General features: G+C 34.6%; 1 protein-coding gene across 3 annotated transcripts in view; it reads left to right on the top strand.

Annotated features, from left to right (window-relative positions):
- Nucleotides 1–9621, top strand: part of LOC149777121 (mediator of RNA polymerase II transcription subunit 15-like) — a 169177-nt gene extending 159556 nt beyond the window's left edge. For all 3 annotated transcript variants that reach the window (XM_089941796.1, XM_089941797.1, XM_089941799.1), the window contains 2 exons: nucleotides 4879–4976; nucleotides 9242–9621. In XM_089941796.1, the coding sequence (XP_089797922.1) occupies nucleotides 4879–4976; nucleotides 9242–9280 (137 nt within the window). In that variant the 3' untranslated portion in view covers nucleotides 9281–9621. The remainder of the gene's footprint in view (nucleotides 1–4878; nucleotides 4977–9241) is intronic.
- The last annotated feature ends 9180 nt before the right edge of the window (nucleotides 9622–18801 follow it).

The raw sequence follows: 18801 nt of genomic DNA on the forward strand, positions 1-18801 counted from the left end.
CACCACAGTGGCCATCTTTGAAAATCTTATCACTACTCTTCCTGAATGGATGGTCATATCAGCATGGGAGGTTTTTACTAAAAGACTTGTTAAGATGTCTAGTTGGTCATAAAAGAAAATGGTGCAGATCTGACATCCAATATTTCCACTGTGGCAACCATTGTGAAAATCTTGTTATTGCTAACCCTAAATGGATGGATCGTATCAGCGTGTAGCTTTCACTAAAAGACTTCTGATGTCTAGTTGGTCCTAAATGAAAAAGGTGCTGATTTGACTTCCAATAAGGCTGCCACAGTGACCATCTTGAAAATCTTTTTGCTACTCATCCTGCAGAGATGGTCATATCAAACATGGGGGTTTTCACTAAATAAACATGGTGCTGATCTTATGTCTTATAAGGTGAGCAACCTTTATGATTCACTTGATCAATATTATAAAGAAAGAGTGCTGTATACACAGTAAGTGCAGATCAAGTTGTATTTTAATGATGATAATGCATAAAGGGAATTAATCTGAGCTGGTAATTTAGAATATCATTCATTTGTCATGCTGTACTATTATTATGCCCTCAGTCCAAAAACTGTCTGAACCATAATGAATGCCTTATGTCCACTCTCCCCCCCCCCAGCCATCTGTTGGTCATTCTGTCAAATTTTAGAGTTGGGTAATTGACTCAAAGCTTTACATGCATTACCTTGAACTTTGCAGACCAATAATTATTCCATTGTTTTTTTTTAAATGTACATGGTATGTGATAAGTTTGATAAATTATAAATAGTATATAGTCATATTTCAATTGATCTTCACTGCCCATCCACCCCCACCCACCGCCAATACTAAATTTTGTGTTGTCAGCTCTTCCAACAGTTTTCATCACACTGCTTTGAAACATTGCTCAGTTGCTTTGAAACATTGCTCAGTTGCTTTGAAACATGGCTCAGTTGTTGAAGACATATTTGTAAAAGACCTGATCATTTTGAGGGTGCTCTTTGATTTGTTTTATGTACCATGTTTGCAATGTCTTATTTTTCAAGTGACCATCCCATCATAGATCCTTAATTCATGTAATTAAATGTTAACCCAGTTTTCAGTTCATTGCTTCATGACTTTGTAGATTTGTTGTAGACAAAATGTTGATATGCACAATGTATTGTGTTTAATTTGTCAAGTTGTCATGTGACCTAGGGTTTCAAATTCCATGCCACCATCCCAATTTTGCATGCATAATAGAAACATTTCTTTTATACCGTGAATTCTTTCGAGATCTAAACCCCTGGGAATTTACATTAGTATTTTTAGTCTTAAGGGTTTTGAGTATGGCGAGGATTTTTATTGTCATGAAAGAATGAAATATGATTAAGTATCTTCTCATATATACGAAAAGATTTGGTTTGACAAGGCACTCAATTTGTTAAACAGATATCTGTGATCATTAATATTTCATCGCAGATACAGGTGTTTTCATGCTGGATTTAATTTTATTCTTCATGGCAGTTAAAAGACCTTTGTCTGACCAAATGCTTTGCTAAAGGTTCATTTTTCTGTATGGGACCAGACATTTAATTTGCATCTCAGAGTAGAGAAGTTTCCATTTAGTGAGTTGAAGTAACGAAAGAACTAAACATGTCATATTTCTTCCAGGTTACTACTTGAGCCACTTACTGAAGAAGGGCAAGGGTGGGGGTGCCTGTGTCCTATGGACACATTTATGTTAATGATGTGCAAGCATTATCAGCTGGTAGTTTACTGAATATTAAATGAATTGGATTCAGGCAAACAGCTTTTTAGGTAGGCTGCCTGCAACATAGTTGCATCTTGTCTTAATCATTTTTATTTGTACACTGGTAATTATTTCCACACGAAGAGGGAGAGCTCTATTCTGCACTTTTTGTCCTTGAGCTTTTCAAAAGAAGGGCAAGCAGTAACAGCTAGGTTTTCCTTCCCACCTTTTCATTCTAACTTGTCTGCATACATGTTGCTGTGATATTATGCAGGCATCAGTCTTGGATGTCTTGCAAATTATAGAGAGTTTAGCATTTTCCGAGGTTTTTAGTTCACCAGGCCAAAGCCAAATGAGCTTATGGTATTGCCTTTTGTCCATTGTATGTTGTCCATCATCCATGTGGTATAAATTGCTCACCTTTATTTATTACTGCCATCTCACCCTTGTCAATGTGGCTTCAAGTCTCAGGCTCAGCCAATGTGGGTATGTGAGAAAGCTTGTCATATCTTCCCATGGGTTGGTGGTTCTTATCAGGATTTTCTCAGGTTGTTGCTCCACTGGTTATACTGGGTGCTGCATATGGCCTGTTTGCTAAAAATTGGAGTTAAACCCAAAACAACAACAACCAGCATCAATGGACAATTGATATTTTCAACTTTTTCTCAAAAACTGTTTCAACCAGACTTTGTACAGAGCATCATGACATAAAGGCCTTTCAAGTTTATTCAGAATTTATCTCGTTATTAAAAACAGAAGAACCTTTAATTGATATATTCTCCAAAACCAATGAATACAATGTGTCGTTGTTGTAGTTATTGTTGTAGGGTGTAACGCCATTTTTCAGCACACGATAGGCTATACATGGCGGTGAGTATTAATGGTGGAGGAAGAACCGGGGAAAACCCCAGAAAGAACCACCGACCCACAAATACAATTTGTATCAAATTTGACAGAAAGCAACCAGTCATAGCATGCTGTACAAATGAAGTCAGTCTGCTATTAAATATGGTCATCGATATTGTAAATTAATGACCAGTCTATTGTCCTTGAACGATTTCTTTTGCAATTTTCGTAAACTACCAGACTATTTCAACTTTAGTTGGCACAGATCATCCTAGCAGAAAAGACATTTCAGTTTTTTACTACTGATGCTTAATCACCATCTACAAAAAGTAGAAACACCTTTAAAGATCTCCAAAATCAACGAACAGAATATGATCATATTTGACTTACAGCATTCTGGTATAAAGACTTCCAAACTTTATACAAAGGATACCATTCTGCCATCTAAAAGCAGACAAACCTGTCATCCATCAACAATTTTTATTTTCAACTTCATCCCAAAAACCTCCTGATCCTCTCAACCAAACATGGGATGGACCATCCTGGTATAAAAGGCATTTCAGGTTTATATCAAAAATGCCAGCCCACAATCATATGTGGCCACCATTACTAAAAATAGGAAAGCATTTAAAGGAGTCTTCTAAAGAAATGCTCCACAGAATTTGACAGAATGTATCCTGACTTTAAGACCTCTCACATTTGTACAAATTATCCACCATTAAACATGGCCATTGTTTATAAAAGATAATAAAAGCTATGAAGTCTTTCTTTTCCTAAGCTACTGAATAGAATTTGAATTAGGACATTCAGCTTTATGCAAATGATTCCAATCCATCATCAGATATGGCTGCCATCATGAAAACTAGAAAACCTTTGACAGCATTCGGTCATAGAGGGATTTCAGATTTATAAACCGATGTCAATCTGCCATCAAATACGGCAAACATTCCTAAAAATAGAAAAACCTTTGAATAAGTTCCTTTAAAAAACCATTAACATATTTTGACAAAGTTTGACATAAACATTCTGACTGGAAGGGATCAAATTTACATCATTTATGTCAAATGATGCCACGATTATGAAAAATAGAAAAACATTGAAAATAATTCATCACAAAAACTGCTGTATTTTGACCACATAAACGATTTTGGGATGGAGAGCTTTCAAAGTTATACAAATTACACAGTCTGCAGTCAGATATTGCTGTAGTTACTAATTCAGTGTTAAAGATAAACATTTAAATTACTACTTCTAAAAAAACAGCTATTACTGATTCAATATTAAAAATAAAATTTTAAATTACTACTTCTGAAAAGCAGCTATTACTAATTCAATATTAAAGATACAATTTTAAATTACTACTTCTGAAAAACAGCTATTACTAATTCAGTATTAAAGATAAACATTTAAATTGCTACTTCTGAAAAACAGATATTACTATTTCAATATTAAAGAACAAATTTTAAATTACTACTTTTGAAAAACAGCTATCCAGAATTTGACCAAACTTTACAAAAAGCATCCTGGCATAAAGGGCTTTCAGATTTCTATAAATTATGCCTATCTACCATTCAGTATGGACACAGTAACTAATAATATAAACATAACAACTTTATATGAATTCTCAGAAACTGATTGCAAAATTAATTCAGATTTGACAGAAAACATCCTGGCATTTAGAACTTTCAAGTTTTACAACTTGTGTCTATTCACTAACAAATATGGTCACAATTACTAAAAATTGAAAATCTTTTAAACAGCGTGTCAAAAGCACTCTACAGAATTTGAACCAATATACAATATAACATTAATGGATAGGAAGTTCGTGAGGAAAGATAGGAGGAGTTGGTAATGAATAGGTAGGGAGTTGGTGAGGAATGGATAGTGAGTTGTAGGGAAAGTTGGGGGTATTGGTAATTAATAGATATGGGGTGTTGGTAAGGAATGAGGAGCAGGCTGATGACACAATCATTGGTGTTTGTACTAGTGTGTTGTCCAGGAATCTCAATTGTGCAACATGAACTATGTAATTAATATTGGTCAATGAACACTATATGTAATTAATATTGGTCAGTGAACACTATATGTAATTAATATTGGTCAATGAACACCATATGTAATTAATATTGGTCAAAATGGTCGTGTGAAATAAATCCTTTCCCTAGACCATGTGCTTTGCCATTAAACCCCTAATCTTCATGGCTTTATCTCTCTCTCTTTCTCTCTCTTTCTCTCTCTCTCTCTCTCTCTCTCTCTCATATTAATCGTCCAGTAAAATTAACATAAAAAAAGTCTTTATTTTCTTCTTTCAGAGTCAACCCCATTCTTAAAGGCAATTATCAGAGCATTGTCCACATACCTTTTTGAAATGCCTGGTCAGTTTTCACTGACATCATTGCTGGATATGTGGGTAAGTTCCCTAACTTTTTACCTATCAGCTATACTTTCCAGGGCTGTTCAAATTTCTTAGAACGCAGCTTTGCCCATTAAGATTTGAACTTATCAAGTTTCCTCTTTTTTGCATAGATATGCTAGCAGACTTGTCTCTTCAGATACATGAACAATAATACAAACTATACTTGTGGAAATTAAAGTGGGTTTTGAAGGTCTTGGACTGAAGAGTTCCAACAACTTGTGAGCCATCCATTAGAAGTTTTTTTTTTGTCACTACTAATTGATGGAGGATTGTTATGAAACTTTACTCCTTTATTTGATATATCTTGTCTAAGTCAAGGGTAAGTACATATATTTGAATGAGAGAGGGCATTTATTTAAGTGGATTATGTTATGTACTTAGAGAAGGTAGATCAGTATCTTTAGGATGTGGTAAGTGTTCTATTGCAGAAAATACTTGGGTAAAACAAATATTTACCAGAACTAATTAATATGTACTCGGGGTAACATTTTAAAAAAATGCTTTTAAGTATTAATAACTGTTAGGTCATTAAAGGCTGTCAAATTCTTTCAATTTTCAAAGAGATTGTGTTAGTAGAAAAGCAGTTTATGTTCTTGCTAATCCCATTTAATGGATTTTGACTCAGTTATTTTTTTTATTGGCTTTGTATATTTCCTTAAAATTCATTTGCAGGTTCAAAAGAAAGTGTCTGAAAGAATTGTGTGCATTTTGACATGGTAAAAATTTGACTACCATATGTACTTGCTTATATGTCATGTCAAACTGCAAACAACAATAATCCTGAACTGTTGTAATATAATGCACCTGCAGACCAGGATCTATGTCATTTGTTCTTCTGATTATTCTAAACAAACTGCACAGACCCAGATCTGTGGGTGCATTATGCAAACAGCAGATCTGGGTATGTGCAGTTTGCAGTTGGACTCATCTTATAAGCAAGTACATAAATTTTAATGTTGGTACATAGTCTGCATTAGACAACCAGAAGTTATTGTTGGATGGTAAATTTTTTCTTGACATTCTTGCTGTTTTCAGTGTTTTTATTACTTTACTGAGAAAAAAATGAGTAAAAATAACTCTGAACAGAAATCTATACAGGGATTAATTTATTGTAATGGTTCCTGCTATTTGTTTCATTCAGTTTGACAGAAAGTTGACAAGAAAATGTTTATTTTTTAATGGTTCATATTCAGTTTGTTGGATCAGAAGGTTAGAATTCAAGTGCACTATGACCAATTCCAAAGATTAGTCATTTCCACACAAAAATATTTAGTCTTTTATTACTAAAAAGGGAAATAATTTCTGAAATAATAAAATAAGGAATTCTCTAAATACATGAAATAAACATTCAGTGGTCACTTAAGTTCTGCTCATGATATTCTACTTTTAGAGGGGGATTAATGGTGATTATTATTATTCTTTACACAGGTGTCCATGACTCCAGAATATTGTATATTGAATGGTTCAGACTATACGGGCTGTTTGGTCAAACTTTTTCAGGGGTCAGTGATTACTGTTACCCTTGGTTAGCAATTTATTTTCAGTACTACTTGGATTTGAAAAGAAGTATATATTAACCTTATCAGATGGCTATAAATAGTAGAGTTAGGTCAGAATCAGCCAAAAATAAGCTTTATATTTTTGCATGTTAAAAACAACATTGATTTTACATACTTTTCAGATTGCTCTGTTGTTTTCAGTGGATGAATCAGTATCAGTTACATTGCAAAAGTTGAGAAAACAAGGTTAAAGGTCAGGGTCATTTGTTTTAGACAACATTTTTACAGCTAAGATTGTCATCAGACTTATTGCACAGTTGTGCTAAAGGACATGGAACATCTTTGTGGATAGTAAAATGAAAAGGTTAAAGGTCAAGGGTGCCACTAATCTTTGTCACATATATGTCTGGCCTAATGGCACACTTTAAATTTTACACATCACTTCTTACACAGAAGGAGTAAAGGTCATTATTTGTTAAATGTAAAGTGCATTTTTAAAGAGGTTTCTTGAATTTAATTTGATAGTTCATCAAAAGTCTTTGATAGAACTTGGCATAATGTAAGAAAACAAACTCTTGTAACAAGGTACCAAGAATCAACTTGGCACCAGAAAGTCTTGAAAGTTTTTTCAAACTGATGCTGATCTACCATCACTTATGGCCACCATTACTAATAATATGACAACGTTTTAGATGATTTCTCAGTGTCCACCCAAATATAATAATGTATTGTAGCATGGATGTCATTCATTTTTATTCAAATTTTGCAAATCTGTCAAATATAGCTACCTTTAAATGACTTCTCAACATCCATCTTGGGCACTCTTTATTACAGATCACTCATAACTCACCTGTCTTTGTGGGTTCTAGTCTTAGGTCAACCAGTGTATGTGAGAAAGTTTGCCTGCCTGTAGCTTCTATAGGTCATTGGTTCTTCCTGGGGTTTTCCTCCACCAAATATACTGGCTGCTTTGAATAGTCTATCATGTCCTGCAAAATGATGTTAAGCCCCACAAAACTAAGAAAACAAAACAAATAAAACTGCTCAGCACAATTAGGCCCAAGTTTGAAAGACAACATCTTGGCCTGAAGTCTTTTAAGATTTGTTCAAATAATTCTGACTGACTCTAAAATATAACTCCAGTTACTCAAATAGAAAAACCTTTAAGCAGCTTCTGAAAAATCACTAAATAGAATTTTAACAAGTTTGAAAGAAAGCTTATTAGCATGAAGGTAATTTATATTCCTTCAAATGATGCAAATTCACCATCAGACATGGCTGCCCTTACTGAAAATAAGTATGCTTAAACATGTCAAAAACTGCTCAATAGAATTGGACCAGATTTGAGAGAAGCATCCTGACATACTTGGTTTTAATTTTGTACTAATGGTGCTGATCAACTGTTAAATTTGGCCACTGTTACTAGAAATAGAACAATTTATAAACTATTTCTCAATTCAAATTAACATTTTTTGCCCAAATTTGACGAAGCAACTTAGTATAGGTGGCTTTGTATTTGTACAATTGATGCCCATCTTCTCTCAGAAATGGTCAGTTGCTTAAATGTTTTGCTAAAAAAATGACAACTTCTTCAAAACCACTCAAAACGGTTTGACCAAGTTTAAATGAAGTCATTCTTGAACGAAGATCTTTCTTTCTCGTTTGTTAAAATGTTGCCAATCCATCCTCAGCTATTGGCACAGTTAATAAAAATTGCATCCTTTAAATGACTGTTCAAAAAGCACTTAACAGACTTTGGCCATATTTTAAAAAAATGTGACCTGGTCTGAAGGTCTTCAAAATTTGTTTAGATGATCTTAATCTGCCATCAAACCTATCCATTGTTACTAAAAATAGAAAATCATTGAAACTACTTCACAAAAATTGCTAAACAGAATTTGACCAAGTTGGAAGGAAGCATTCTGGGAAAAAAGTATCCTGGCCTGAAGGTCATTTAAAATTGTTCCAATGATGCTGAAACACCATCAAATAAGGCCACTGTTAACTAAAATGAATTGAAAAACATTTAAATCAAAACTGCTGAACAGAATTTGACCAAATGTTATATAACATCCTAACACAGATAGCTTTCAACATTTTTATAAATGATGCTCATCCATTGTCAAATATAGTTACCGGTATTAAAAGAATAAAAACATAAAAACAACATCTGCTCAAAAAATGCCCAGCAGAATTAGGCCAAGTCTGAAAGAAAGCATCCTGACCTGAAGGTCTTTCGAATTTGTTCAAATGATACAATCCACCACCAGATGTGGTCACCATTACTAAAAGTAGAAAGACATTTAAACAAATAACACTACTCAGCAGAACTAAATAAAAATAGACAAACTTTAAATGACTTGTGTGGCATCTCATATATTCAGTTCCATTCATTACTTATTACGTTTATTTTCTTTATTTTAGCTTTCAGTTTTAAAAAAAATGCTTTTTTCCTGAAACACTTTCCAGTTTAATAAGTAAAGCAAATATACTTTGGCTTTACAAAAATCCTGTGATATTTAGTAGTTGATTTGATGGTGATAATTCAGTTGAAACTGTTGCATTCTTTTGTTCATGGATCCAATGACCAAACCACCCATCTGCCACAGCTACCCAGATGGGAATCTCAGTACATGTAGTTTCCAACTAATAAGGCCATGGAGACCCAGGAATTCATGCTGACAAAATAGATTTACTCCTTTTTAGTGCCGAGTGCAAGAATTCTATCTTAAATGTTGAATATTGATTTTTCTTTTGTAGGAAATGAGTGTTCGGAAAGCCTGTGTGCCATCAGTCTGAAGATTTTCGTATAGTTTTCAGTGGAGGATTCTCTTTGTGTTGCCATGCCAAAACCAGCGTGGTTGTCAGAACCTGGCCACAAAGTCAGGTTGTCTGCATTTGGCCCATTGCTTGTGATTACCTGAAAGGTCAAGTTTTAGGAAGTAAAGTTTCTAATATAACATTCAGAGAAATTTTTTCAGCATATCCTTTTGGTCATTTGGTTTAATAAACATAAAATAACAGTTCAGTAATGACTTTAGGTCTTAACCACTGATTGATGTTGATGCCATTATGTCATAATGGATAATATTAAGCAAGGTGCCCCCAGAAGGATTTGAAACAATAAAATGCTAACCTGATTCTTTGTTTCTTCTCTGTTTACAAAATCAATGTATCATACATTTTTTGCATAAAAATGAAGAACAAGAGCCTATAGTCCATATTGAAGCAATTTTTTTTTACATGATTGATGTTTACAGCATCACTGAACAGGTGAAAAACATATTTTTTTTAAGACCAGCTGAATCCAGCTTCTTATTGTTATTTTTGATGACAATAAAACTAAATTTTATAATCTGTTAGAACACAACTGGTTCATTTCTGTTGATGTAATGCAAGGAGTTAGGCTTGGCATATATGGATATTGCACACACAGCAACCATAGACAGTTTCATAATGATCTTTTCGCTGAAAACATAATTTACATCTGTTCTTTAGGCCAGGTAAGCAAATATATGCATGCTGTTGCTGATTAGATAGCACAAGAATCTCCATGGAATCGCCATTTTCTGTCACATTTAACTGCTTTTGGCCACAAAAGTTGCCAATTAGATCTCCCCATTTCCAGGATGAAGTTGGCACGTGTGTGTCGGACAGTGTTTACCTGCCTGGTTGATACCTTTTTGTAGGTCAGGTAAGTATTAACATGACAACAATGGATGATGAATCAAATAATGCACCTGGTGTATTCTGGACCCATCTCCCAGCAGCATATTACTTTCTGAACGAACAATAAAATCCCATCACATGCTTATTGTACAAAATAGTCTTTCCCTGGGTCATTTGCTTATTGTACAAAATAAATAGTCTTTGGCTGGGTCATATGCTTATTTTTTACGAATGAATAGTCTTTGCCTGGGCCATATGCTTATTGTACAAAATGAATAGCCTTTGGCTGGGTCATTTGCTTATTGTACAAAATAAATAGTCTTTGGCTGGGTCATTTGCTTATTGTACAAAATAAATAGTCTTTGGCTGGGTCATATGCTTATTTTTTATGAATGAGTAGTCTTTGCCTGGGCCATATGCTTACTATACAGAATGAATAGCCTTTGGCTGGGTCATTTGCTTATTGTACAAAAGAAATAGTCTTTGGCTGGGTCATATGCTTATTTTTTTACGAATGAATAGTGTTTGCCTGGATCATATGCTTATTGTACAAAATGAATAGCCTTTGGCTGGGTCATTTGCTTATTGTACAGAATGAATAGCCTTTGGCTGGGTCATATGCTTACTATACAGAATGAATAGCCTTGGGCTGGGTCATATGCTTATTGTACAAAATGAAGTCTTTGCCTGGGTCATATGCTTGTTGTACAGAATGAATAGTCTTTGGCTGGGTCATTTGCTTATTGTACAGAATGGATAGCCTTTGGCTGGGTCATATGCTTATTTTTTACAGATGAATAGTCTTTGCCTGGGTCATATGCTTACTATACAGAATGAATACTCTTTGCCTGGGTCATATGCTTACATATGCTTATTGTACAGAATGAATAGCCTTTGCCTGGGTCAAATGCTTACTGTACAGATTGAATAGCCTTTGGTTGGGTCATATGCTTATTGTACAGAATGGATAGCCTTTGGCTGGGTCATGTGCTTATTTTACAAAATGAATAGTCTTTGGCTGGGTCATATGCTTATTGTACAAAATGAATAGCTTCTGGCTGTTTCATATGCTTATTGTGCAAAATGATTTGGGGTCAGAGATGTCCAAATCACTAGGTGAATCCTTGGCACTAAAGGCAGGTAACTCAAAACTTCAATGCTGTTCACGTTGCTGTCATTGTCAGAATCATAATATGCCATTTCATGTCAACAAGGTGGGTACTCATTGATTTCCAGTTTGTAAAGCACTATGTATAATGTTTAAAATTCCCATCTTTCAAATTTTGTCATGAATTAGGACAAGACTGTTTTCTTTTAAATTGATTGGCTGAAAGTAAGAATGCCCTGCTTTACTGATAAAATCAACTCCTAAACATTTTCTATTACTGAACTCACTGAATGCCATCATTTGGTATATACAGTACTCATCAAACAATCATCATATTCAGGAAAAGGGCACATGTTTGTACAGAAGGAAAGCAAAAGAGGCATCATCATTCATCATTAGGTCATAATCATCACTCATCATTAGGTCATAATCATCATTCATCATTAGGTCATAATCATCACTCATCATTAGGTCATAATCATCACTCATCATTAGGTCATAATCATCACTCATCATTAGGTCATAATCATTGCTCATCATTAGGTCATAATCATCGCTCATCATTAGGTCATAATCATTGCTCATCATTAGGTCATAATCATCACTCATCATTAGGTCATAATCATCACTCATCATTAGGTCATAATCATTGCTCATCATTAGATCATAATCATCGCTCATCATTAGGTCATAATCATTGCTCATCATTAGGTCATAATCATCATTCATCATTAGGTCATAATCGTCACTCATCATTAGGTCATATTCATCACTCATCATTAGGTCATATTCATCATTCATCATTAGGTCATAATCATCACTCATCATTAGGTCATAATCATCACTCATCATTAGGTCATAATCATCACTCATCATTAGGTCATAATCATCACTCATCATTAGGTCATAATCATCACTCATCATTAGGTCATAATCATTGCTCATCATTAGATCATAATCATCGCTCATCATTAGGTCATAATCATCACTCATCATTAGGTCATAATCATCACTCATCATTAGGTCATAATCATCACTCATCATTAGGTCATAATCATCACTCATCATTAGGTCATAATCATCACTCATCATTAGGTCATAATCATTGCTCATCATTAGGTCATAATCATCACTCATTAGGTCATAATCATCATTCATCATTAGGTCATAATCATCACTCATCATTAGGTCATAATCATGACTCGTCATTAGGTCATAATCATTGCTCATCATTAGGTCATAATCATCACTCATCATTAGGTCATAATCATCACTCATCATTAAGCCTTAAAGAATGAAAGAGCAAATGCCTACCCACACAGAAAATTAAAACAGTTTCTGAAAATACAGTTAAAGCTACCATTCTGAACATGTCGTTGTGGTTACTCTTAATTTAAATTCCTTTTACTTGGTATTCATTTTTTTATATAAAAAATGCACATACTATTAGTATATAAAAAAAGAAAATATCATTCTTGAATAAAGCAAAATATGCCACCTAAAATAATAAGTTCCATTTACTTACTTCATAAAGGAAATGCCCATCTTGTTGAATGAATCTGGTGTTATTTTCCTATACCCCAAATTTCATTCTTCTGTTTCCTACTGCACAAAGCATTTTGAATTAAACCATAAGGTTGGATTATGCTTGCAAGATGGATTTAAAAGTCACTACTGAGAATAATGTTACAATGAATCAGTAAAGATTTGATCCAAATAATGGTTTTGAAGAGAAACCTAACAATGGCAACATTTTGTATGGTATAGACAGGATTTACTGCAATAAATATAGTCAAACAACACTGCAACAAAAATATAGTCAAGACAACACTTACTGCAACAAAGACATAGCCAGACAACACTTACAACAAAGATAGTGAAGGCAACATTTACTGCAGCAAATATGTAGTCAAGACAACACCTACTGCAATAGACAAAACTTACTGCAATAAAGATAGTCAAGACAAAACTTACTGCAATAAAGATAGTCAAGACAACACTTACTGCAACAAAAATATAGTAAATGACTGGTTTTATTTAGAGTCGGCTTGCATTAATATAAGAAGTTAGCTCATTGGAGCTATTTTACTAACTATAAACAATCGAATAATTCAGTTGTACATGCTTTCATACATATTCACACATACAAACAGGCATTCTATTTTAATTGATTATTTTATTTTATTTCAAATTAAGATTAAAATTGATGAACAGCATAAGGATTAAAATTAATGTATATGAGAGTTGTATGTTTGGCAGCATAAGAAGTAGAATTGATTTACATCAGAAGGTTTAGAATTGATATGCATCACAATGATTATAAATGATATACAGCATAAGGATTACAGTTGATGTACAGCATAAAGATTAGAATTGATTAACAGCATAAGCATTAGAATTAATGTACAGCATAAAGATTAGAATTGATGAACAGCATAAGCATTAGAATTAATGTACAGCATAAGCATTAGAATTAATGTACAGCATAAAGATTAGAATTGATGAACAGCATAAGCATTATAATTAATATACAGCATAAGCATTAGAATTAATGTACAGCATAAAGATTAGAATTGATGAACAGCATACACATTAGAATTAATGTACAGCATCAAGCTTAGAATTGATGAACAGCATAAGCATTAGAATTAATGTACAGCATAAGCATTAGAATTAATGTACAGCATAATGATTAGAATTGATGTCATTCAGAAGGTTCTGAATTGATATACATGAGAATGATTATAATTGATGTACAACATAAGGATTCAGTTTGATTTACAGCATTAATGTACAACATAAGTGATAGAATTGATGTACAAAAGAATTGTACATTTGGCAGCATAAGGATTAGAATTGTTTTACAGCATAAGGATTAGAATTGTTTTACAACATAAGGATTAGAATTGTTTTACAGCATAAGGATTATAAATGATGTACAGCATAAGGATCAGAACTGATGTAGATCAGAAGGTTTAGAATTGATATACATGAGAATGATTATAATTGATGTACAGCTTAAGGATTAAATTTGATGTACAGCATAAAGATTAGAATTGATGAACAGCATAAGGATTAGAAGTAATGTACAGAAGAGAATTGAATTTGGACATGATATTTGAGGTTATGCTTGAAGACTGGTTCAGGCTTATCAAACTATTTATATCATCTCTCAAACTGAGTACAGTATTTACAAATATTGGACTCCCAGTGATTTGAAGAAAAGTTGATGCAGTGATTTATATAAATGGTACTAGTCAAATGTAAATAATTCCATATATTTCCTTGATATTTGCATTTTCCTTTACATCTTCTTCGAGATCCTTCCTTTTTATACTTCCTTTTTTGTGATTTTTCTTTCTTACATGACTACAGTAACTTGTTTATTTATATTCTGCTCAACATTTTCCATTTCCAGCGGTTTATCCCAACCCATTTACTCATATACATGTTTACTTTTCATACATACATACATGCATGCTTACATACATACGTACATACATACATGCATGCATGCATGCATTCTCACATACATGCATACATACATACATACATGTCTTTGTATGTTTGATATATATTGTTTATATATAAGCTTCATGTTTAACATACAAGTTTAAAATGCATTTTTCCATCCCCCCTCACAAAGTTGGATTTATCATTATAAAAACCAGTAGAGGTTATTTTACTTTGTCAGTATGTTAATCAGAATGATCATAATTTGTCTTTATACCAGTCAATCCTGACACAAGCTGGCTTGATCTTAGCCAGTAATGTATGTCTTAAAACCCTGAATCCAGAAACAGTATGGCTTTATCCAGGCCTCTAATGTATCTCTTTATACTAGTAAATCCTGAAACAAGCTAGCTTGATCTTAGCTGGTAATGTATATCTTAAAACCCTGAATCCAGAAACAATATGGCTTTATCCAGGCCTCTAATGTATTTCTTTATACTAGTAAATCCTGAAACAAGCTGGCTTGATCTAGCCTTGTAATGTATATTCTAAACCATTCTTTAATGTTACAGAAAACTTTGCTTAAATTACACTTAAGTTATATTATATTCAGTGATTGAGTTCTGCATTCGGGTATTGGTTCCTCTTGTCGAATGAAAATATGTGTGAAAATTTATTTTATTCTGTGTGCTAGAAATCATTATTTCTTACAAATCAAAATTAGTATCCATCACTTACCCAAATATCCAGACACAACAAAGTAATTTTATCTCTCATACGATATTGTACTAATGAAAATTCAAAATTTAACGGAATATTGTTTATGAAATTAATAACTTGATTGTCACAACTGTGTATCGATGAGCACAGCAAGTACAATGTCTTGGTAGGTAAACCATGTTGCATTGTATCACCACTTGCCATTAAAGAACAATTACATGATGATGTTTCCTTTTGCATATGAAGAATTCTAGTTGGTGTTTGATTTTCTTAAAACTATGAAAGCATGTTCATCTTCTGCCATGTACCGCCATAGGTGATTGGTCTGAGAGGAAACTTTGTCGGCAAATGTGACCTATTTCTAACACAGTGTGTCATAACATATTGTCATTGAGAACAGAATCTATCACTGAAATAATATACATCTATTCCCACCAAAAATCTGAAAAATATTCCATATTTTCCTTCAAAAACAAATGAAGCGATCTCACCTCAAAAACTCCAAATACGGCAATCATTGGTATATATAATGGTGCCAAATCACTTAGACTGGTTCATGAATTTATCTGCAGAATACCATTATTTGAATGCCGAAATATAGGTATATTCCTGACTGTGTCTTCTAGATTTTGTTCTGAACATCATGGAAGTTCTTTATTTCATTCCTGTCTGCAACTCGCAGAGGTTGCATTGGACAGTCTGCATGATGTTGTTGAAGACAGCCTTCTTGGACGAAATGCTGTCTTCTAAATAGGTATTCAGTAGCTGATATTTCTCATTCAGAAGTCTCTGTATGGCAGCATCGTTGTCATAATAACAATCTTGATGCTTATGTGCGTCAGGACCAAGGATTTTGGATGCATTTAAGTACACAGTTTCTGAAGGATGCCCAGTTTTCCTTGATATTCTCGGGATTTGTGTCAGTTATATTTAGTTGACTGTACTGTTCTTCAACAAATGCCAATTCTGTTTCTGTTTGGAAGCATTAAACTTTCTGTTGTCAGCTAGGTGAATCTGAATATTGAACTTGGAGACTATGAACCTGTAGTCAGTTGATCATTCTGCTTTTGTCATGGCCTTCATCAATCAGATATCCTGGATGTCTCTTCTCCTGATGATGTAGTTATGAAGATGCCAGTGCTTGAAGCATGGATGCATCTAAGACACCTTTTTGTGGTTTGGCAAGTGGAAGACTGGGTTGGTGATTCGGAGGTCATATTAATGCATTTCCTCGTCAGTAGCAAGAGTCCGTTGCTGATGCATTTGCCAGAGCCATTTTTGCAAATAACACCTGGCCGTGTCTGATGATCTGTGCCAACACTTACAGTGAGTTAGCAAGGATGATGAGCTTGTCAGCATTCATTATTTCAGCAATAGGAGATTCCGGATCTTGATAAAAATTGCCATTGATCTCATCTGGGTTGGTCATGGTGGGTGCATAAGCAACGATTATAGTTGCATGTCTTTTAGCAGATAGTGGGAGTCTTGTTTGCATTAGATTCATTCGCGCCCTTTGGGAGATTTGTGAGTGCTGACAGCATCACACTACACAGTGACAAAGAAAATATACTTCAAAGATGGACATAGCACTTCAACAACAACCTCAGTCAACAATCATCTAACAGTGAAGAGGCGATTGATCGAATTCTGCAAGTCGAAATAGAATATATGAAAGCACAGGAATACCAGGATGCAGCCACATCCACTTTAGTCAGCCGAAAGACAACAGACAATATTGTGACAACCATAGGGACATCTCCTTGATGTCAAGTCGCAGCAATAATCCGCAAAATCCTCGCCAAAATTCTACTGAATCGCCCTCTGCCTGAGAGTCAGTATGGCTTCATGAAAATAAGAAGGACCACATATATGATGTTTGCAGCTCATCAGCTCCAGAAGTACCAAGAACAGAATTCCAACCTGTACACAACATTCATCAACCTGGCAAAAGCCTTTGACATAGTCAGCCGTGAAGACCGTTGGAATGTCATGTTAAATTTTAGTTGCCTAAGAAATTTCATCGTGATGGTTCAGCAATTGCATGATGGCATGCTTGCTCATGTCCTGGAGGACGGCGAATCATCTGAACCAATCCCAGTCACCAATGGACTCAAGCAAGGTTCTTTCAGTCCCAGTCTTCGCAAATGTTGATGTTTTCTGCTATGTTTGCTCTATTCCTTCTGTACTATGACAATTGGACAGACATCAGATACCGGACTGAGGCAAGCTCTTCAACATGAGGAGGCTAAAGGTCAAGACGAAATTAATGGAGGTGACTGTTCTCTGCCGTGTACTGACGATTGTTCCCTAAATGCCAAATCTGAGTCTGACATGCAACAGCGTATGGACCATTTCTGTTAAGCTTGTGACATATTTGGTGTCACAATCAGTACCAACCTGCACTTGGAAAGAATTACCAAATTGTAAATGGCCAGACCCTCCTTGGCAGTGAACAAGTTCACATAACTTGGTAGCACACTGTCACATGCAGTACACATCGATGACGAAACTAACGTCAGAATTGGTAAAGCAATGTGGCTTTTGGTTGAATAAGCACAATTATGATAGAATAAAGAGGCATCATTATACAAACAAAACTTAAGGTCTACAAAGACATCGTTTTGCCGACCTTGCTGTATTCTAGACATTGTATAGACACCATGCCAAGAACATGGGCTGCCTGAATAAACTGATATGGATAAAGTAGCCGGACGGTGTCCCAGACACTGAGGTTCTCACTCGGGTAGGCAATCCAAGCATCAACACTCTGCTGATGAAATCACCGTTGAGATGATCAAGCCAAGTCATCAGTGTCAGAAGAAGGACAACAAATGGTCTTGTACAGCGAGCGGAAGGAGGGAAAGCATTCTCAGGTTGATCATAAGAAGCGCTTCAAAGATTGCCCCAAGTCATTATTGAAACACTTAAACACTGACCCCGAATCTAAAGAAGATGTCGTACATGATCGTTTCACCTGACTCAGCCTGATCCATATTTTAGCTACCGACATTAAACAGAGGTGAATTGCAGAGACAGTGCGGAAGCGCGAGCAATATCAGTCTCAGAACGCAGTCACACGTAGGCTCAATGTAACACAGATGAACATTGTTTTTACAGTTATCAAAGTGATTCATTAATTAATTTAACCTACTGTCTGATAATGAAATGCGGTTTTTTCCTTTATCATTAACACTGACAAGCTTGAGTCTGACTTTGTTGTGGGATCTGCCCGACTATGTGTTGTGGAGTATACAAGCTGTTTCAGTGCTGCCTATTGACAACGACTTAAGTTATTCCACCTAATAGGAAAATCAAAGCAGTTTCAAGGCATGAGGGTTGACTGTTCAGTCATCAGCTTTTTAATACAGCT

Source organism: Sinohyriopsis cumingii, chromosome 18 (assembly GCF_028554795.1).
Source record: "Sinohyriopsis cumingii isolate HCF-2022 chromosome 18, ASM2855479v2, whole genome shotgun sequence".
NCBI lineage: Eukaryota > Metazoa > Mollusca > Bivalvia > Unionida > Unionidae > Sinohyriopsis > Sinohyriopsis cumingii.